Source organism: Halichoerus grypus, chromosome 8 (assembly GCF_964656455.1).
Source record: "Halichoerus grypus chromosome 8, mHalGry1.hap1.1, whole genome shotgun sequence".
Classification (NCBI taxonomy): Eukaryota; Metazoa; Chordata; class Mammalia; order Carnivora; family Phocidae; genus Halichoerus; species Halichoerus grypus.
Window position 1 is genome coordinate 60,572,502 of NC_135719.1, and position 23,123 is coordinate 60,595,624.

At 38.6% G+C, this 23,123-nt stretch overlaps 1 protein-coding gene across 5 annotated transcripts in view; it reads left to right on the top strand.

Annotated features, from left to right (window-relative positions):
* MYO5A (myosin VA) overlaps nucleotides 1-23,123 on the top strand; it is a 196,112-nt gene that overhangs the window by 92,412 nt on the left and 80,577 nt on the right. For all 5 annotated transcript variants that reach the window (XM_078079330.1, XM_078079332.1, XM_078079333.1 and 2 more), the window contains exons 7-14: nucleotides 2,205-2,286; nucleotides 2,648-2,755; nucleotides 4,752-4,858; nucleotides 11,244-11,509; nucleotides 12,606-12,687; nucleotides 17,085-17,225; nucleotides 19,400-19,525; nucleotides 20,685-20,768. In XM_078079330.1, coding sequence (XP_077935456.1) covers nucleotides 2,205-2,286; nucleotides 2,648-2,755; nucleotides 4,752-4,858; nucleotides 11,244-11,509; nucleotides 12,606-12,687; nucleotides 17,085-17,225; nucleotides 19,400-19,525; nucleotides 20,685-20,768 — 996 coding nt within the window. The remainder of the gene's footprint in view (nucleotides 1-2,204; nucleotides 2,287-2,647; nucleotides 2,756-4,751; nucleotides 4,859-11,243; nucleotides 11,510-12,605; nucleotides 12,688-17,084; nucleotides 17,226-19,399; nucleotides 19,526-20,684; nucleotides 20,769-23,123) is intronic.

Here is a 23,123-nt window from a genome sequence, read left to right on the forward strand (position 1 = left end):
TGACAGTATTACTACAAACCACATTTGGGCTGAAATTTGTAAAATGGTACCTGTCAGAGGCAGGGCAATACCCATTAGACTAATAATCTGGGGGAGTGGGCACTGGTTTAGGTTTAATGGTTTTGATTTTTTCCTGCAGATGGTTGTAGGAAAAGCTTAGTTAAAAAGAGGTACTATTTTTTTTTCAAGATTTTATTTTTTTATTTATTTCAGAGAGAGAGTGTGCACCTGAGCAGGGGGAGGGTCAGAGGGAGAGAGAAAATCCCAAGCAGATTCAGTGCTGAGCACAAGCTGACATGGGGCTCTATCCCCTGACCCTGAGATCATGACCTAAGCTGAAACCAAGAGTCAGACGCCTAACTGACTGCGCCACGCAGGCGCCCCAAGAGGTGTTATTAGTTTACTCTTAACTCTCGTATTTCCTAGTTGATAGGGAAGACATTGGGTTATGTTTTCAGTGAGTTAAGAGTTTGAACCTAGTTCCTTGTCCTCTTGTCTTCCTGCTCCTCTCTTAGAATATGATATTGTTTAGATAGAATAATGAAGGTTAAAAAATCTCCTTTACCAGACAAAAGCCCCTTTTGGGCATCAAACCTGACCTTGAGGCCACGCTATGCTTTAGTCAGCTGGATACACTGCAGAATTCAAGGATATGATTGTAGAGTATAAGGATTCAGTTTTGTATGAACAGTAATATTACAGTTGAATTTTTAAAGTATGTATGTGGAAAAAAGACTGTTAGGAAATACTAAGAAATTATATTAAAACTATACATGTATAATATATATACATATATTAAAATTATACATTTTGTAAAATGTTTTATTGATGTTAAAATGTATAAACTAAAATGATATAGATGATGTAGTGCATTTGTGGATTTCTTACAAACAACCAGTAGTGATCTGGTCTGACATATGGCAAAGCTAGAATATCCTTTTTCATTTCAAGTGTTAGGAAGACCATGAACCTGAAGGGTACTGTGAGAAAATATTGAGTACAGGTTTACCCCCTTTTCCAAAAGTAGATTGGTCCTATGAAACCTGTTGTAAGCTGAAATGGTGTAAAATGAAGAAAAAAATTACCATTAATTTATATGGAAAAATTTCTGAGCATCCCCAGACCCCAAAAATAACCTCTCTTAGGCTTTTCTGATACCTTAGGACACATCTTGCTAACAGATGCACAAACTAAATCGAGATAAAGCACAGATGCTCACAGACAGAGTTCAAAGCTATGGCAGCTTGACGCTGAGATGCTGAGTGTAGTTCCCGGGGAAGGAGCCTGGCGGTCCCACGGTTGCTGCTGGGAGTGCTGCCTCTTTAGTGGCTCGCTGCAAAATAACCGCTAGACACTAGTTTTCGCTTTTCTGTAAAAACTCCTCTTTGGGTTTCTCTTGGTTAGCAAAACAGATGGTAATGTAGGCCTTCTGCAAAAGTGAAGTGGTGTAGTGCGAACTTTAGAAAAGCAGGGGATACCTATATTTCAAAAACATGGTTTTAGTTTTCCCCAAAGGCAATGATCTCTTATGACAATAGCATATACCAAACTGCTCTTTACTTCAAAAAACATCATTATCAGATAATTTTTGTTGAATGTGGCCAACAGATACACATTCATACATATATGCACATAGCTAATAAATCATAAGATTTAATAATCATAAACCTGTATTAGGAAATTTAGGGAGGGACAACTTATTACACTGAGATAATTAAATATTAAAATTTTATTTTACGGGGGCGCCTGGGTGGCTCAGTCGGTTGTATCTGACGCTTGATTTCAGCTCAGGTCATGATCTCCGGGTTGTGGGATGGAGCCCCTAGTCTGTGCTCAGTGGGGAGTCTGCTTGAGATTCTCTCCCTCTGCCCCTCCCCCCACTCTCTTTTTCTCTCTCTCAAATAAATAAATCTTAAAAAAATTTGGGGCACCTGGGTGGCTCAGATGGTTAAGCGTCTGCCTTCAGCTCAGGTCATGATCTTCAGGTCCTGGGATTGAGCCCCGTGTCGGGGGCGGGGGGGCTCCCAGCTCAGCGGGGAGTCCGCTTCTCCCTCTCCCTCTGCCTCTCCCCCTGCTTGTGCTCTCTCTGTCTCTCTCTCTCTCAAATGAATAATAATAATAAAAAATCTTAAATTTATTTTATGATTGAATTTTCTGAGTTTTAGGTTAAAATGCTATAATTGAAAACTCTTCTTATTTCAAAGGCAGAAGAGGAGAGAAACTATCATATCTTCTATCAGCTTTGTGCTTCAGCAAAGTTACCTGAATTTAAAATGCTGCGATTAGGTATGACTATGGTGTTAGATTTATTGTTTTGGTATTGTTTTCCATTAATTCCTGAGTTCATAAACTTATTAAAAAGAGGATTATCTTATACTAAAATATTTATGAATAAAATGATAAGAAGTCTGCAGTTGGCTTCACGATAACCTGGGGAGGGGGAAGGGGTGAACAGCTGCATAATAAATGGAGCAGGATAGGCCTTGAGTTGATACCTGTTTAAGATGAATGATGAGTACACAGGCAGTCGAACTCCAGACTCTATACAGTTAACTGGGCTATCATTGTGTCTACTTCAGAGTGGACATAAGGGTAGGAGTCAAGGCTTTTTCATGGACTGCAAATCTTTTATTTTCGTTAATTGCAGGAAATGCAAATAACTTTCATTACACGAACCAAGGTGGCAGTCCTGTGATTGAAGGCGTTGATGATACCAAGGAGATGGCACATACCAGACAGGCCTGCACTCTGCTAGGTAACAATTTTATTTTTGAGCTCTTAGGAGCAGTAGTTCTCTGATTCAAGCAATCTTTGTTTGGAATATTGGCTTAGCTTTGTATTACGTGGTGAGTGTTGTTGGGAGATTTAACATTCATTCCTTATAAAACATCTTTGGGCAGCAAATGAGCACAAGGTTTCTTTTTGGGGTGATGGGAACTATTCTAAAATCTGATTGTAGTAATGGTTGTACAACTAATCACTGAATTGTATGCTTAAAACAGGTGAATTTTATGGTATGCAAATTATCCTTCAATAAAGCTGTTTAAAGAACAAATTGAGGGCATTAGGGGAGGTAGGACCTACTAATTCTTTGTTTAAATTTTCACAAAATCTGAAACCTAAAGCTAAATGAAATGGGTTCCTGAACAAGCTCACATTTTATAGGGTTTTCGCCTTTGTTTTTGTTCGTTTGTTTCGCCCTTTTTTTTTTTTTTGTCTTTTGTGGTTGGGAAATGTGGTTGAGCTGCTGTAGTGACAAAACACTATATTGCATGTAGATTATTCCACTGTTTTAAAAATGGCTCAGATGTCACTGTCTTGTTTCTGAGATTTAAAAAATATGGGGTCTACATGCAAGTAAATTAATCTTTAGAACTGCAATGTACAACTTCTAGTGGTGAATTATTTATTTTAAAAACCTCAAAATATAGGGACGCCTGGGTGGCTCAGTTGGTTAAGCATCTGCCTTCAGCTTAGGTCATGATCCCAGGGTCCTGGGATGGAGCCCCACATCGGGCTCCCTGCTCAGCGGGGAGCCTGCTTCTCCCTCTGCCTGCTGCTCCCCCTGCTTGTGCTCTCTCTCTGTCAAATAAATAAATAAAATAAAATAAAAAAACCTCAAAATATAAATAAATAACATCATGTGTTGGTATTTTGATGAGTACTATGAGGTGAGTTAATTTAATTTAAAAGCATTGCTAATCAGAGTATGGTCCAGGACCGTAGCGGAGCTTGCAAAAATTCAGAAACTCAAGCCCCATCTCAGACCTACTGAATCAGAATCTGCATGTTAACAAGATCCATTGGTGATTCGTATGCACATTAAAGTTGAAAAATACTGCTATACTTCTAGGGCTAAATCTATTTGTAAATAGAAAATTGCAAGTTTGTAAAAGCCATAATTAGGAGATAGTAAAAACATTTATTATAAGATCAACTCTCAGTTACCCTGTATATGATTACATATTTGGAAAGAATCTTACTATTTTTACTTCTATATAACTATATATAGTATTCAGGAAAGTCTTACCTTACTGAAAAAGGAAACCAGATCTGAGAAAACGTCAAGGCTGCCCAGCTTTCTCACCCTGCCTCATCCATCAGTTGCTGCTTTAATGTTGCATTTCGATGTTCCCTCATCAAGCTGCGTGCAACATGAGCCTGAACACTTCCCATCTCGGGATCTCTTTAGCTTATCCTTGGTCTGTAGTTAGAAGAGGTAGTTAACATAATCTGACACAAAATAGCCTTATTGGGCTACCACTTGCATTTGGAGTAGAGAAAATAGAAAAGGTAATAATGTTAGTAAAATACTTAAATCCAGGATGTGATGATGATGATGATAATTTGTTTAGCATTTACCATGTGCATGCTAAGTATACTAAACGACTACATGCATTTTCTCATTTAATGTTCATGGATGCCCTTTGAGATAGCCCCTACTATTCCCGTATCTCAAATAAGAAAACAGAAACATAGAGGGGTGATGTTCCGTGCCCATGTGAGATGGCAGGTCAGGAGCAACACCAGCCCTTGAGCCCAGTTCTCGCTCCCTCCACGTCCTGCCCGTCCTGCCCATGCTCCCAACCATGATGCTACACTGTGTTACATGCTGATAGCAACAAGATGAGGATGTGGTTAACCATGACATGTTACCATCTGCACATCTGGCAATATTCAAGAGTTAAAAATAGGCTTAACATTGGCTGCTGTAATGGTTTATAATCACTTGTTCATTTCCTCTGTTTCAGGAATTAGTGAGTCTTATCAGATGGGAATTTTCCGAATACTTGCTGGCATCCTTCACTTAGGCAACGTTGCATTTATATCTCGGGATTCAGACAGCTGTACAATACCTGTAAGTTCAGAATATGCTTAGTGTGATAGCAGGTTATTTGTGTTTCAGTTTTGTTGATTCTTTATGGAAGCAGTATATTTGAAGTCTCTCCTATCATTATCAGAGAGATAAATTATCCCAAGTAGAATCTGGAACTGAAAGTAGGAAATATGGATGCTAATCCCTGGTGCACAGTGATTGTCTGTGTTAGGGCTAAGGGAGAGGAGAGAACTTGGATACATGTCTGGTCCATATGAACAGAGATGGGAAGAATTCGATGTGAAAGTTGGATTGGGGCCATCTAATGACAAGGGTTCATTTGGCCCATGGCACAAATACCAATAATTGAAAACTCTGTGTCTTCAGCTGTGGAGTTGTAATATAGTTTAAAAGTTATTGAAACAACTATTAGCAGTGGTTACTCCTGAGAAGAGGAACTAGATGGCTGGGGAGCTGAGTGTCTTCACTAGGATTTGCATATTCTTTCACACATAGTGATAACTGCACATTGAGAATTAAAACCCAATTCCATATGTGGAAATGTTTGTTTAAAATGTAACAAAGCCTGGTAGTCTCAGATTGTCCTCACTAGGCATTTATGATTTGCAGTATTTGCTGATCACCACCATCAAGTATAACACCTGCACGCACGCACACACACACACACATACGCATATAGTTTTAGGTATTTTTTTAACTTTATTAGAATGGAGGAAATTTTAATATAATTAATTCTTTTTCCATCCTGCTTCCTCAAGATTGTGATAGGAAACAATCTTAAGGTTTGTTTCACTCTTCAGATACCCAAGTTGATATTAGCAAATCTATATGTAGATTAATTCATGACTTAAATTTGTATAAATGAGATGTTAGTTTTGAAATATATGTTTCAGTGTCTCTGCCTGGATTCAATCCCTACTTTACTGTTTAACCTGCGTTTTTTGGTGGGTTGCTTACACTTCTCTGAACCTCTTTTTCCTCACCTGTAAAATGAGACTTTTTTTTTCCAGCAATTTTCGAGTAGGTTCTCTGATTGATCTTCATACTGGATAAATTTTATATATATGTATGTGTGTGTGTGTGTATGTGTGTGTGTGTGTGTGTGTGTGTGTTTTAAAGATTTTATTTTTAAGTAATCTCTACACCTAACGTGGGGCTTGAACTCACAACTCCCAAGATCAAGAGTCTCATGTTCCACTGACTGAGCCAGCCAGATGCCCCATGATAAATTATATTTTTTTAAAAAAGTAATAAATATGAAAAATCTACTGAGAGGCCAGAAACTAAGTGAAAATAGGAGCTATGAGACAGAAGTAGAGCCCCGGATTTAGGGCTCACCTTGAGGGCATTTACTGAACCCAGTGACTATGAACTTTAGTTTTCTTAGACAAAAGACAAAGCCCAGGACTCATATAAACAGGGGAATCCCTTCCTAAAGCTGAGACCCTAGATGGGAAACTAGTAGTAAACTTGCCCACCACCTACTCAAAGAGTACAAAGAAAAGTTGATCTGGCTTGAGCAAGCCTTGGTGCTAAGTGTAGGACAAAATAGTTCCTAAAAATTTACGGCAATGAACTGACCCTCACAGTTACTCCCAGACTGATTTTGTAGTTCCTAGATGGTCCCAGAAAGCTAAATACAGAAAACTTAGCTTAAATTGGTCCTGGTTTGGTGGTGCCTTAGATGCCTGTCAGAAGCAAATGTAAATCTACTTTGGATGATCCAGGTCTCAATAGAGTCCCATGAGAAAAGTTACAAGAAATACTGGCTCACAGTCAAAAATCACAGTTTCCACAAAGAAACAAAATAGGAGGAGCTAGGCAAAACAACAGATAAAAGTCAAACCTATTAAGGATGCTGAAAGAAATTAATAGCAAATTTGACACAACTGGGGAGAGAAGAGATGAGCTAGAAGAGAGATGTGAAGAAATTATCCAGAATGCAAGATAGGACCCAGAGATGGAGCACTTAGAACATAGGAGAGGTGAAGGTTGGAGTAATAAAATCTAATTTTAATCCAATGAGAATTCCTAGAGAAAAAAAAAAATGAGGCAGACATAACATTTGAAAAGATAATTACAAATTTCAGAAATTGTGAAAATGACTCTAAACCTCAGATTAGGAAAGTCCACAAAATCCTAATTAGAATAAATGAAAAGAAATCCACCCAAGGCACACCATAATGATAGCAAAGGCAGAGAGAAAATTCTTAAAACAGGCAGAGAGAGAAGACATACTACTTTATTTTTTTTTTTTTAAAGATTTTTTTTTTATTTATTTATTTGACAGGGAGAGAATGAGAGAGAAAGCACATGAGAGGGGGGAGGGTCAGAGGGAGAAGCAGACTCCCCGCCGAGCAGGGAGCCCGATGCGGGACTCGATCCAGGGACTCCAGGATCATGACCTGAGCCGAAGGCAGTCGCTTAACCAACTGAGCCACCCAGGCGCCCAAGACATACTACTTTAGAAGAAATAACAGTTAAACCGTTAGCTCACTTCTCAACTACAATAGAAGCCAGAAAACACTATCTTCAGTGCTCTAGAGTAAATAACTATTAACTTAGAATTGTATATCCCATAAAAAGATCTTTCCAGAATGAGGGAAGAATAGAAGTGTTTTCAGACAAATAGAAATTGGGAGATTTTGTCACCAAGAGGCCCTCACCAATGGAAATGTTAAAGGATGTGGTTTAGGCAGAAGGAAAGTGACCCAAGATAGATCTAAAAGTAAAGAATGAATGGTGGATCAATAAACTAGGAAAGCACATGCAAATATAGATAAAATTTCATTAATTAAAACAATAATAATTATGACTAGTGTATTGGGCTAGAAAAGACAGAACTCCCCACAAAATACTTAGTAGTACGAAGGGAAAGATAGGTATCTTTACAGTGGAGAAACTTGGCAGGCATTCCTTAATCCTGTGACTGCAATCGACAGGACCAGTAGCGAGACCAGTCAACATCATAGAACTTTTTTGTTGTTGCTTTTGTTGTTATTGTTGTTTGCTTTTAAAAAGTCTTTAAAGATATTTCTTTATTTCTCTGGTTTGTAGCTTATAGTGAACATGGTTTTTTTAAGTTTTTTATTTTAACTCTAGTATAGTTACCATACAGTGTTAGATTACTTTCAGGTGTACAGTATAGTGTCCAGCACGTCCGTACAACACCCAGTGCTCATCACAATGCCCTCCTTAATCCCCATCACCTGTTTCACCCTTCCCCCCACCCACCTCCACTTTGGTAACATCAGTTTGTTCTTAATAGTTAAGAGTCTGTTTCTTGGGCTTTTTCCATAGTTTGGCTATTGTAAATAATACTGCAATAAATATAGGGGTGCATGTATCCCTTCGAATTAGTGTTTTTGCATTTTTTGGGTAAATACTCAGTAGTGTGATTACTGGATCACAGGGTAGTTCTATTTTTAACTTTTTCCAGAGTGTTTTCTGGGAACTCTAATTTTAACTTTTTCCATACTGTTTTCCAGAGTGGCTGCACGAGTTTACATTCCCACCGGCAATGCATGTGGGTTCTTTTTTTCTCCACATCCTTGCCAACACTTGTTGTTTCTTGTGTTTTTGATCTCAGCTATTCTGACAGGTGTGCAGTGATATCTCATTGTAGTTTTTTTTTTTTTTTAAAGATTTTATTTATTTATTTTGACAGAGAGAGAGGGAACACAAGCAGGGAGAGTGGGAGAGGAAGAAGCAGGCTTCCCGCTGAGCAGGGAGCCCGATGTGGGGCTCGATCCCAGGACCCTGGGACCATGAACTGAGCTGAAGGCAGACGCTTAATGACTGAGCCACCCAGGCGCCCCTCTCATTGTAGTTTTGATTTGCATTTCCCTGGTGATGAGTGATGTTGAGCATCTTTTCATGTGTCTGTTGGCCATCTGTATGTCTTCTTTGGAGAAATGACTGTTGAACATTATATAACTTCCGATATGATGAACTGAGAGCACAACATCACTTCCCTGGTATTCCTGCCGAGAAGGCATGACCCAAATCTAATCATGAGGCAGCATCATGCATACTTGCATTGAGGAACATACTAGTCAAAAATGTCAAGGTCACGAAAGACAAAAAAAAAGAGCGAAGACCTGTTGAGATTAAAGGAGGCTAGTGAAACATGGCAACTAAAATCAGTGTATGAACTTAAGACTCGATCCTGGGCTATAAAAATGTCTCCCCCACTCCTGTGCAGCGATTGATTAGATCAACCAGAAAAAAATTGAATTAGATCTATAGGTTAGATAATGGAGTTGTGTCATTGCTAATTTTCTAATTCTCTTGGTGATACCATAGTTATATAAGACAATGTCTTTGGTTTTTAGGAGATGCACACTGAAATATTTAGGACTAAAATGGCATCATGCTTGGAACTTCTCTCAAAGGTTTTTTGGGTTTTTTTTTTCCTCCCACTCCACTCTCAAAGGTTCTAAAAAATTAATGTGTATGTACATGTATGTGAAGGAGAGAGAATGATACAAGCAAACGTGGTAAAATGTTAATATTTAGGGAATCTGTGTGAAGGGATTTCTTTGTACTGCTCTTGTAACTTTTCTTTTAGTCTAAAATTAGTTCAGAAGAAAAAGTTAAAAAAAATAAAGAGAATCATCAGCCCCTGTCCCCCCTAAAAACATAGAACTAGAGTACTAGATAACAACTGGATAACTGGTTTAGGAATTCAGCTATATACTTTTGAAATAGCATTCCTAAAACATAAAGGTACAGAAAGTTTGAAAATAAAAAGTTTAGAAAAGATACATCATAGTAGCTAGAAAAAACCTGGCAGAGCCTGTATCGATATTGGACAAAATAGAGTTTGGGACCAAAAGCAATACTAGAGATATATAGAGTACTATGTAATGATAGAGATTTTATTCATCAGGAAGATGTAATGCTTCTAAACTTTCATGTACTTAATGGCATAGACTTAACATATATAAAGCAAAAATCAACAGAAACCAAAAGAAGAAATAGACAGCTCTATCATAGTGGGAGATTATTGACTTTCTCAGATAAAGAGAAGAGATAAATGAAGAAGTCTAAAAATTAGTAAAGTTACAGAAAATTTGAACAAAAAAGTTTACAGCCACGATCTAATAGTATGGTAATGCCGTTCAAATAGAGTATGTTTAGAGAGTACTGAGGTCAAATCGTTCATATTTATACGAATGAAATTAGCTGCTTATTTAAGGGAGCTGTAGCATGCTGTTGGTAATGATGATAGTTTGTATCTGAAGTGATCACTTGGGAGAAGGAGAGATGAAGGAAGGAAGGGACTGCTTCAGTGGGAAGGGTCAGGAGGTGAGGGCGCCAAAACACCCAGGTTCTAATGACAACACTGACATACATTGGCCATGTGATGTTTGACAAGCTATCCTCTTGGATTTCAATCATATAGTGATGGGGATGTGCATCCTGGCTATTCCCCAGGAATGTCATCAGAGTCAACTGAAACGTGTGAGTGGAGATGTTCACAAATATAATGCACTCATGTGGATCAAACTAAACAAGTTTTTATTGAATGTCTACTCAATGCAAGGCCTATGGAAGACCTTGTAGGGGATAAGGATATATAAGTCATTAAAGAGATTCTAATCATTCTCATCTAAGAAGTCATGCAAATAACTCTCAAGTTATCTGTTTCAAACCCTTCAGCGGCTTCCGTTTGCTCTCAGGATAAAGATCAGCCATGGTATAGCCTCTGCCTGTCTCTCTGGCTTCATCTCAGATATTTTCTCCCTCACTCAGCATTAGTCCTTCATACTATAGTTTTCTCCCACCACAGGACTTTTATACCAGCTGTGCCCTCAGCTTGAAGACCCTTTCTTCCCCCTTTCACTGAGTTAATACTTTCCCATCTTTCAGATTTCAACTCTGTTTCTCAAGGCAACTGGCGCCTGCCTCCTGAGTAGAGCACGTTCCTTTCATATGGAATCATAGGATAGTACCCTTGTTCTCTGCAGTAATTTTACATGTTTGGGAGCAGTCGTTTGACTAATATCCATTTCTCCTGGTGACTGTAAGTTCTAGGAAGATAGAGGCCATGATTGGTTTTATTTACTGGCATATCGTGGGCACTCAGTAAATATTTGTTGACAAGCTGACAGATCTTCTGATCAACTGACTGAATGAAGGTGCCCGAAGACAGATACAAATAACAGCAAAGAGACAAAGGAAGATGTAGTTTGTGAAATGAGCCCTAGAAGAGATTATAAAATGCTGTCTAGATGCTGGTCTAATGGATGACTGATTATTATCACCGACCAGCTTCAAGTGATCTGGGTGTTCGTTATAAAAAAGAAATTGCTGGGTTTTGTTACTTCTTTGTTAGTGTTTTTTTAGTAAATTCCTATTTGATTGATTTGGTCATAGGAAATAATCCACTCTCTTTTGTCAGCCCAAGCATGAACCTCTCAGCATCTTCTCTGACCTTATGGGCGTGGACTATGAAGAGATGTGTCACTGGCTCTGCCATCGGAAACTGGCTACCACCACAGAGACATATATCAAACCCATCTCGAAGCTGCAGGCCACGAATGCCCGTGATGCTTTGGCCAAGCACATTTATGCCAAGCTCTTTAGCTGGATTGTAGATCATGTCAATCAGGCCCTCCATTCTGCTGTCAAACAACACTCTTTTATTGGAGTGCTGGACATATACGGGTAAGTGTATTTGGCTTAATGGTCTGCCACAGAGCATTTCTTTCTAGAGATTATCTAGTAACTCTGAGTGGGTACTAGGTTCTGTCTCCTACTGGTAAGGAGAAAAGAAAATTAGAAGAGCGTTTCTAAAAATCTTACTTCATTTGCTAGTTTGCCTTTTCTCCTTACCCTCCTTTAAAGATTTTATTTATTTATTTGAAAGAGAGAGCATGAGCGGGGGGGGGGAGGTGGGCAGAGGGAGAAGCAGACTCCCAGATGAGCAGGGAACCCGATGCAGGGCTCGATCCTGGGGCTCCAGGATCATAACCTGAGTTGAAGGCTGATGCTTAACCACTGAGCCACCCAGGTGCCCCTCTGGGTACCCTCCTTTAGCTGTTAATACCTTTCCTATACATTTCTGCTTTTTAATGCCTAATTTTTTTTATTGTTTAGTTTTTCAAAAGAACCTATGAGATCTCTATTCCCAGTTCTCTTTTATGTGAATATTTAGACACTGAATCTGTAAATTGACGAGAGAAATAGCTTTATCATAATTCCGATTGTTCCCCACCTGGGGATGAATTAGCCCTCAAAAACTCATACTGTTAAATACCTCTAAAATAAATAAATAAGGGCGCCTGGGTGGCTCAGTCGGTAAGCGTCTGCCTTCGGCTCAGGTCATGATCCCAGGGTCCTGGGATCAAGTCCTGCGTCGGGCTCCCTGCTCCGCAGGAAGCCTGCTTCTCCCTCTCCCACTCCCCCTGCTTGTGTTCCTGCTCTCACTGTGTCTCTCTCTGTGGAATAAATAAATAAAATCTTAAAAATAAAATAAAATTAAATGAAATAAAAAAATAATAATAAATAAATAAATACATACATACATACCTCTGCATGCTGGAGCCTTCAAAAAAATCTCTCTGCTATGTGGCTGATGCCTATCTGCTGTGTATAGATTCCATGTTACTGATTTATAAACTTTTATCTTCACTGATGGTGGAAAGGTTTCAGAATGTTGGGAAATTTCCCATTTCTTTCTTTCTAATGGGCACATTTTGAATATTTTAAAAAGCTGTTTGTTTCTTTTTCTCCTCTTCACATATTATTTTTGGTTTTACAGATTTGAAACATTTGAGATAAATAGTTTTGAACAGTTTTGCATAAATTATGCAAATGAAAAACTACAGCAACAATTCAATATGGTAAGAATTTTCTTTCTTAACCAATTTCTACTATAAATTATTCTTTTGAATTCCCACTCTGTGTTTCAAGTCTAGTTTCTGAAATGAGGTTGTAAAGTGCAATTATTATGTGGGCTTTAGAACAACTGAGCTGCTGAGGAACTTATGATTAATAAATGAGTGCAATGTTAAAGAAAGGTGTATGGCCCAGATAGGATTCAAGGTGATCTTCAGATTACAGCCTGGGAATAGTAAAAATTTGGTTGAAATAAATTGAGTGATGGAAGCAGGGAGTGCGTTAGGTAGTAACACAGGCAGTTTGAAGTTTCGAGCCCAGGATATCCTTCAGTGTGTTGTTCCTGTGGAGTGAAGACTATCTTAACTCATACTTGCTGTATCCGCAAGATGCCAGCATGAAAAATCAGAACACGCTCTCTTTTCTACATATTTTTTTTACATATTCTATTTTATATATTCTCTTTTCAACAGTCTGAGACATTCACCACAACAGTGGCAATGGGAATATTTTGAGAATGGCTCTTGTGGAGTAGTAATATCAAATATCATCAAGCATTATCATGGTATTGGGGAATTTCAAGATATTTAAAAATGAGGGGCAGTAGATTGTAATAGTGAAGATCACAGACCTCCAAAGTAAACTGCTTGGGTTGGAATCCCATTCTGCATTGATTATTCATGGGACCTTGGGCAGGTTAATTGACCTTCCTGGGCCCTAGTCTCCTCATCTGTATAATGGGGATAATGATAGTAGTACCTACTGCATATGGTTGTATAGATTAAATGAGTTAGGATATGTAAAGTTATCAACACATGCCAGGTACAGTTCTAAGTGCAAGATTAGGGATGGTTATTAGTACTGATGAAAGAGGATATTAAAAATGAGTCACCCAGGGGCGCCTAGGTGGCTCAGTTGTTAAGCATCTGCCTTCAGTTCAGGTCATGATCCCAGAGTCCTGGGATCGAGCCTGGCATTGGGCTCTTTGCTCAGCGGGAAGCCTGCTTCTCCCTGTCCTACTCCCCCTGCTTGTGTTCCCTCTTTCACTGTGTCTCTCTCTGTCAAATAAAAAATAAAATCTTAAAAATGAGTCACCCAAAAAACAAGACAAAAAAACCCAAAAAAGTCACCTATAGAAGTTGAAGATGGAGGAGAAGAGAGCTGAAGGACAGGAAAAGAGCCCTTAGTATCCTCATTTTATAAAGAGAGAGGATAAGTGGCATGGTCTATAGTTAATGAACAAAAAATAGAAGTTTAAAGGTATTTAAACTTAAAAATTAGTAAAAATCAAAAGAAGAACTAAAAGTAGTAATATTGGGAGGGCTGGGGAGGGGCACAGTAGAGGGGTGGTATATATGAATTTAGCCTCATCTGTCTCTTCAAGAAATCAATAGATGATGTTTCCAACGAATACATAAAAAAATAGTAGATAAACATATTCTTTAGAGGTAAATATCAGAAGAAATAACTAAGGAAGTTAAAAATGGCTTCCTCCAGAGAGAGACTGGGTTGAGGGATGGGACAAGGGATTGTTGCTTATCATCATCAAACCTTCAGACTGTTTGATTTTTTAAAAATATTGCATATATTCTGATGAAAATTTGGACCGTCTTTATTTAGCAAGTTAATAAGCTACTTAGCACAGTGAAATAATGCAGAGGTGATCTTTAAGCCTTAAGCTTATGACTGTTTCCATAAGAATGTGATTGGTGTATTTCTCATCTTTACATAAGAAACATTAATAAAAACCTATCAGAGACTAAACTGAGCATTATCTTTTTCAAGGTTTTACTGAGATTAATACTTTAATCATCCACAGCCTCTGGTCTTTCCTAGTATGTTTTCGCACAAGATGACTGTAAATATAAGGAACCAGCACTGCCCTCATTAGGGATTGGCTCATTTGTCTGTTTGACAAGGACCCCATGTCTTTGCATGTGTGTTTCTGACTCTCTTGTTTCTCTTTCTCTTTCCCTCTGCCTCTGTGAGTCTTTCTTCTTCTCTGTCTCTCTCACACACACACTATACTGCATCTCAGCTTCTCTCTGCATAGCTGCTCCACTCCCTCTTACTATCAGATGACTTATTCTTCCCTTTTATTTTGTATATATTTTCTCAAGGTTTCTGCTTCCTCAATCACTTCAAGCTCCCTGTGAACCCAGCAGTGGTTGGATTGCTCCTCTCATCCTCTCCCCTGCGCCCCCCCCACCCACCCTGGAGAGAGAGGGAGAGCGGGGGGAGGGGCAGAGAGAGAAACAGAGAGAAAATCCCAAGCAGGCTCCACGCCAAGCACGGAGCCCAATGCAGGGCTCAATCCCACAACCCTGGGATCATGACCTGAGCTGAAATCAAGAGTTGGACACCTAACTGACTGAGCCACCCAGGCACCCCTCTTCTCTCATCCTCTTAACTTGCCTTTTCCCCATTCATCTTGACTCAGTTTCAGCTTGCACTGTTAATTGCCCATATCAAAATTCTTACACCTGAGAAAGAGAATCTGATTAACTTCATTCATTTTTCCATCACAAATCTCTAGCAGTTGACTAGCTGTGACTAGGAAGATGGGGTTTCTCAGTAAAGAACTTGGCTGCTTTGGGCCACTCCCTTGGCAGGGATTATGGGTGGGGCAGTGGGCATGAGAAACATGGTGATCTGCATTTTTACAGCTCTCAGTCATTACATATTGACCAAGGATCTCTAGCTCATGCCCACATTGTCTTTTTGACAATTGAGTATCCAAAATTTCTGAGGCCTCACAGACTTTTCCAAACTAGGCATAGAAATGTATATAAGAAACAAGCTCTATTTAAAATCTGGATCAGTGTTTCTGTCAGTGTGGAGATTGCATATAAATTATTGAATTAAAAAAAGAACAGGGCTCATTGCTTTGGAAAATATTGGTGCCATCAGTCAGGGCATCCTGCTGACACGTGGTGCCCCGTTTGCCTTCTCATTCATCATAAGAGCAGAAGAAATTTGCTTTCTGATCAACATGACATAAATATTCATATGGGTGACCATTTTGTTTGTTTTTTTTTTAATTACTGAAGCTTATTGCAGCTGGTAAATGCTGCAAATGAGCCAAGAGGGGCATTATGATAAGTACAGAATAAAGTGAGAAAGTTCCAAGTGCACAAGGAGAATATATATCAGAGATCTTGGTGACACCTAAGTTTCAAGGGTCTTAGGGTCCTAGAAAATATGTGTTGTCTGGTCAAAGTCACAGGGGGCTATTCTTTCCAGAAAAAGCATCAAAATATGTGAGAGAAGAAGGGACTCAAAAGAGCAAAGGAAAGCAGAAATCCCCAAGAACAAAGAGTAGCGGTCATTAACATCTTATAGACACTAGAAGTTGTGGGTTGCTATATTGTTGGGCCGCCTGAAGCAAGAACTGTATCAGGGATTGGATTGCCCTTCCATCTGGACTAACTTAACAGCCATTCATCTGCAGAGCTCCTATCACACAGCCTTTCCTCCGGGAAGCGTTTCCTCACCACCCTATATCCAAACTGGATGAGGATTCTTGGATTCTTGCTCTCATAGCTTACATTATTTTCCTCTGTAAAATTACTACAGTTTGTGATTCCTTGTGATTATTTGATTTCTGTCTGTGTTTCCCACTAGTTAAAATCCCTGAGGGCAGAACCCACATCTACTTTGTTAACGGTGTGCAGTGGCTGGCACATAGTAGACAGCCGATAGATACTTTTGCTTAAATGAGTGAATGGGGATTAGAAGCAATGGTGAGGATGGTGGCTAAAACATTTAGCAGAAAGAGCAATGGATTGGTCCTTGTTGCAGCTGCTTGCAGCATTGGATGTAGAATTCAGAAAATTGAGCTGTAGATCCCCTGACTGTGGAAAATAATGGAGGCAGACACAAAACACTGTTATCTAATTCTGAGGCACGTGAACTTCAACATCACTGTCCCTTAAGAGAATTACTTTGCTGTGCGGTAAGCGTCACCCGGCATGGTTCAGTAGTCTAGGGGGTATCTGCTCTGCATAGTTCAAGGCCAGCTAAGGCATTGTTAGCAGCACTGTGCAATAATTTTAGGCCAAAAAGTATATTGTGCTGTGTTGGATGTATACATATAAAAAAAACCGAAGACTGCTACATTTGTCAGCTGTTTAACACATCTACATACCTAGATTTACTTGTTTACCAAGAATCCTATATAGCTGAGGCTTTACTATCTGTGGTTTTTATTTGCTTTTTATATCACTCTCCGTGTGTAAAACATGTTTCTCCCACAAGATTATTGTTGCTGGAAGCCATGGACTATCTCATATCATGTTCGTATCCTCTTAAGAGTGTTTTCTATAAATGTTGTTTCTTGACTAACATTATTTATAATGATACAGTAATGCCAGTTTTTTTTTTTTTTTCTTTTTCATTTCAGCATGTCTTCAAATTAGAACAGGAAGAATATATGAAGGAACAAATTCCATGGACACTCATAGATTTTTATGATAATCAGCCTTGCATTAATCTTATAGAATCTAAACTGGGCATTCTAGATTTGCTGGATGAGGAATGCAAGGTAAATATGATTTTCTGACGTACCTAGTCTATCAAGAGATAATGTCAAGGTCAGAGGTAAGTGGGTTTAAGCAGAGATTCATTAGTATACCATGAGGTGTCACTGTGGCCACAAGTGAGAGATCGCCCTACTTGCATTCTGAAAGGTCACTAGACCCAAAGGGTTCTAAATACAGTCAAAACTTGGAGAATTTTGGGGCACCTGGGTGGCTCAGTTGGTTAAGCGTCCGACTCTTGATTTCAGCTCAGGTCATGATCTTGGGGTCTTGGGATTGAACCCCACGTCAGGCTCCGTGCTCAGCAGGGAGTCTGCTTGAGGATTCTCTCCCTCTCCCTCTGTCCCTTCCCCCCACTTGCACTCTCTCTCTCTCTCTCTCAAATAAATAAATAAATCTTTTTAATAGTCTAAAAAAAAAAAAAAGAAACCTGGAGAATTTCCTTTCTCTTTTCAGCCGCTTCTCAGTTAATGTGAAAAATTGACATTAGACACAACTACTTACCAGTGTTAGCCACCTTTGTTATATTTGGTACTTTTTGGTTCAGTTATATGACATATTTAAAGAAATGCAAGAAATTGTACAAAAGATATTTTAAATAATAGTCCTAAATATCCGTGATTTTAAAATTGACTGTTTGGGGGCGCCTGGGTGGCTCAGTCGTTAAGCGTCTGCCTTCGGCTCAGGTCATGATCCCAGGGTCCTGGGATCGAGCCCCACATCGGGCTCCCCGCTCTGCGGGAAGCCTGCTTCTCCCTCTCTCACTCCCCCTGCTTGTGTTCCCTCTCTGTCAAATAAATAAAACCTTTAAAAAAATAAAAATAAAAAAAAAATAAAATTGACTGTTTGTTCTTTATCACTGATATGTATGGTAGAAAGGGAGTGTTAGCTTTAATATTTGAAGACCCAGCATGTTGGGAAAATAATGGATCTCCAGCTTTACTGCTAACTGAGTGATCTTAGACAAATAACCTATCCTTTCTCTTAACTCCTCTTTAGTCTATATGCCATAAATTATACCATAGATTGATCACCTAAGCATCCAGATTTCCTACAACATTAAGACTGAGTATAATGCTCAGTTTCACTTGAAGTGAAATAAAATGCATATCAAACCAAAAATGGGATACTGCTTTTTACTTATCAGACAGGCAAGTTTTTTTTTTCTTTTAAGATTTTATTTATTTATTTTGAGAGCGAGAATGCATGTGAGCTGGGGGAGGGGCAGAGGGAGAGGGATAGAGAAATCTCAAGCGGACTCCCCGCTGAGCAGGGAGCCCAACACGGGGCTCGATCCCAGGACCCTGGGACCATGACCTGAGCTGACATCAAGAGTCAGACATTTAACCGACTGAGCCACCCAGGCACCCCAGATAGATGAGTTTAAATTTGATAATACCATTCATTTATGGTTGGATGTGAGTTAATACAGCATATATTTGAGGAAATTTGACAATATTCATCAAAATTATAAGCACATGGACCCAACAGTGGAACTGCTGGAGTTCACCCTATGAATATACTTGCAAAAGTATCTAAGGTATATATGTAAAAGAAGTAATTGTGGCCATTTTTACAATAACAAAAATGAGTAACAACCTAGTGGCCATAAATATAATTATATTTATTTTAAATATATTTTCTTCATTTTAAACCTTTCTGAATTATGAAAATATTTCACTCTGTGCAGATATTACCTTTATTTAACAAATTTAAGAAAATACCTGATATGGAGCATCTGGCAGGCTTAGTTGCTAGAATGTGACTCTTGATCTTAGGGGGTCGTGAGTTCAAGCCCCACATTGGGCATATAGCTTACCTAAAAAAAAAACAAAAACAAAAACCCACATAAAATCATGATAGTTCATCTTTTATTTGTGAGGCTTTTGTTGTTTTAAAAGCAGATAGAATATTTATTTGATGATTCCTGGTATAGGCAGATTGAGTTGCCCAAAGATTGGGCTGAGTCACCCATAAGAAGGTCACAATCATTGCTTTTCATTAGTAATTAGTTTTTGGCATCTAACAGAGTAATGTGGAAGGAATGAGTTCCTAATTGCATATAAAAGTTGTTAGAAAAGCCAAAAAATGGTCTCCTGGTTGATGCCTCAGAAGAGCCTTATAACAATTTTCACCTTATTTTGTTGTTGTTGTTGTTTCTTTTCTCTCTTGAATGTAGATGCCTAAAGGCACAGATGACACTTGGGCCCAAAAACTGTACAACACACATTTGAACAAATGTGCGCTCTTTGAAAAGCCCCGTCTATCAAACAAAGCTTTCATCATCCAACATTTTGCTGACAAAGTAAGGAACCTTTATTATCTTTTTTCTTTTTGAATATTTAAGTTCAAAGAGGAAGAAAATCGATAGTCAAGAGATACCATTTTTATCTTTGCTGAAACTTGCATTCTTTAGTGTCTTATAGGAAAAGTATTTTTCAGTGTTGCTTTGTTGGTTTTCTCTTCCTTTAAACTAAATGGAATTATATTATGAAATAAATATGAGCCTACAATCCTCTATAATTTTGAAATCCAAGAAACTCTGAAAACTAAAAAGTCTTTTCATAATTCATTTTATGTCTAGACCTGATCTCTGACTTGAACTAACATGAGGTTATGTATAGTCTTTATCTCACTTAGGCTGGATATTTGCATACTTCAGTGTAGAAATGTTAATGTGTTTGATTACAGTTGCTCCCTCAGATTGCTGAAAACCTTGGAGGGGTCAGAATAGAGACTGTGATTGAGTCAGTGGGTTCCTGCTAACAGGACTTGCTGCTTCATGAGTTCAGTAGTGTACTCAGAAAATCAGGAATGATGAGACTAATTTACATTTAAAGAAGGTGTGGGTAGGTATAGGGGAGTAAGCTTCCTGGGATCTCCTTCAGGAATTGAGGGCATTCTGAGTCTCCGTAATCCTAGCTGGAAACCTAGGAATGACTTGTAGGTCATCCAAGGGCTTTGTGTTATAGCCTGGGGAGCAACTTGAATGGTAGATGCCTGAAGTCACTGGAGTTTTGGAATTAGGAATAGTCGTTCTTGAGTAGTTCCACTTACCAAATCATACAGTGTTTACCCAGTTCTCTCCCAAGAGAACTACCGCTCCTGGATGGTTATCTCAGTCACAAGAAGATATGTTGACTTAGCTGTGGAGGAGCTCTCTACCACCAGCATGGGAGAAGACAGTCAACTTCTTAGGAGTCTGCTTACCTATGAATTGGGGGGATCTTTTAGACCATAACTAATTAGCACTACCACTGTTCCCTAGGAAAAGCAGTATTTGAGGAGTTTTACTCTAGAGTTAACATACTTCTTCCCAAGAATGGTACTGGTTTCTTAGAATAAAACTGATAACCAGTTTGCTGAGAACCAGTCATATAGCCTGAACCTAATAAATATTTTTGTTGTTGATGATTATAATATCTGTTCAAAAAGTCTGTTAAGATTTTTGCATGTGTTTTCAGGTGGAATACCAGTGTGAAGGGTTTTTGGAAAAGAATAAAGACACTGTCTTTGAAGAACAAATTAAAGTTCTGAAATCCAGCAAGGTAACAATGTATAGGCTTTCTATAATCAGGATATATTCATTAAAGTGTTAATTACTTAAGCATTAGTTTTTTTGTTTTTTTAAGCATTAGTTTTTTAACAATAATGATTTTTCTAACAAAATCAGATTTACTATTAGTTTTTAATTTATCAAATACATAACACTTAGTGTGTGTCAGGTATTGTTTTAAATGCCTTACAAATGTTAACTCATGTAATTTTTATAATGAGGTGATATAATCATTACTCCCATTTTACAGATGAGGAAACTGAAGCACAGATTTCATAGCTAATAAGTTTTCAAGCCAAATTAAAACACAAGCTGTCTGGCTCAGAGTCTGCTCTTAACCACTATGCAATGTTGTCTTTCAGTTTTATGTGAAATTATCTCCACAGTTGTTCTAGACTCTCTTGTGCCTTTGTAAGAGACTATGAGAGAAAACAGGTTTTTTGCTGCATTATGTATGTATGTATTTTTAAAGAATTATTTATTTATTTTAGAGAGAAACAGAGAGCACTAGCGGGGTTGGGGGGCAGAGTGAGAGGGAGACAAGCAGACTCCCCAGTGAGTGGGGAGCATGACTTGGGGCTCAATCCCAGGACCCTGAGATCATGACCTGAGCTGAAATCAAGAGTCAGATGTTCAACCAGCTGAGCCACCAAGGTGCCCCACTGTATCATTTTAAAGGGATGCACTGGAAACATGGCCTTATGCACTCAAATTATTTGAAAGTAAACTTAGTTTAGCAAAATGAATATTCAAATATTCATTAAAAATCTATAATTATTCATGTGAATCTAGACTACTGACTGGCACTTTTGTTTTCCTAGTTTATTCTGAGATAGTCTTTATTTTTATTTTTATTTATTTATTTATTTATTTCACAGAGAGAGAGATACAGCAAGAGAGGGAACACAAGCAGGGGGAGTAGGAGAGGGAGAAGCAGGCTTCCCGCAGAGCAGGGAGCCCGATGGCGGGACTCGATCCTGGGACCCTGGGATCTGACCTGAGCCGAAGGCAGACGCTTAACGACTGAGCCACCCACGTGCCCTGAGATAGTCTTTTTAAGTTCTGTGGGAATATGCTATAAACATTTTTAAATTTAAATTCAATTAATTAACATATAACGTATTATTGGTTTCAGAGGTACAGGCCTGTGATTCATCAGTCTTATGTAATACCCAGTGCTCATCACATCACATGCCCTCCTTAATTTCCCCCATCCCTCCAACTCCCTCCCCTCCAGCAAACCTCAGTTTGTTTCCTATGATTAAGAGTCTCTTATGGTTTGTCTCCCTCTCTGGTTTCATCTTTTTTTATTTTTTCCTCTCTTCCCCTATGATCCTCTGTTTTGTTTCTTAAATTCCACATATCAGTGAGATCCTATGATAATTGTCTTTCTCTGATTGACTTATTTCACTTAGCATAATACCCTCTAGTTCCATCCATGTCGTTGCAAATGGCATGATTTCATTTTTTTGATGTCTGAGTAATATTCCACATCCTCACCAACATCTGTCATTTCCTGTCTTGTTAATTTTAGCCATTTTGACTGGTGTGAGGTGGTATCGCATTATGGTTTTGATTTGTATTTCCCTGATGCCGAGTGATATTGAGCATTTTTTCATGTGTCTCTTGGCCAAGACTATGTTCCAGTTTTAACCCTCAGAAAAATAATGACTCTGAGTGTCTGTAAGTGTCTGTCAGTTTTTTACTTACACCCATAAGCACTGGGCATTAATGCTTTATAGCTTATAGGACTGATGTATAGGAGAAAATTCTCTCCTAGTGCCAATCCCTGAGTACTATTCAGTTAGATTATAAACCATTTCTATTTATGAATAGTGATGAAAACCATAAAATTCTGGTGTCACTACTCTGCCTAGGTAATTTAGCTTAAATGGAACATTCACAGGTTCTTATTCCCCAGGTACCCGTAATCAGTCGTGTCTTTCTTCTGACTAATTTTCTTATTGGCTAGTGGATCCTTAATTATCACAAGGTAGCTGTGGGTTCTGAGGAATCATTCGGAGTAATTGCAGTCTGTGTAGCATTGCTGCAGCTGGAGCTGGGGGATGGTGCGTGGTGCACATAGCTTGGGTTTTCAGATCAAGTCTATTAGAGACTCTTATTTTTCCCCTTTGCAACACAGCTTTAACATTGTAATACAAGATAGTGGTGCAACATGTTTTCCTCTTTATAGCCAACCAAACTGGAATATATTATTTTTTCTATAAAAGGGATACATTCATTTGTGTAGCAAGCAACCATTATTGGTATGTTTTGTATAACAATTTATTTTATACATCATGAGTTATTTCCTAAATTACCCTTATGATTAAATACACATTAAGAG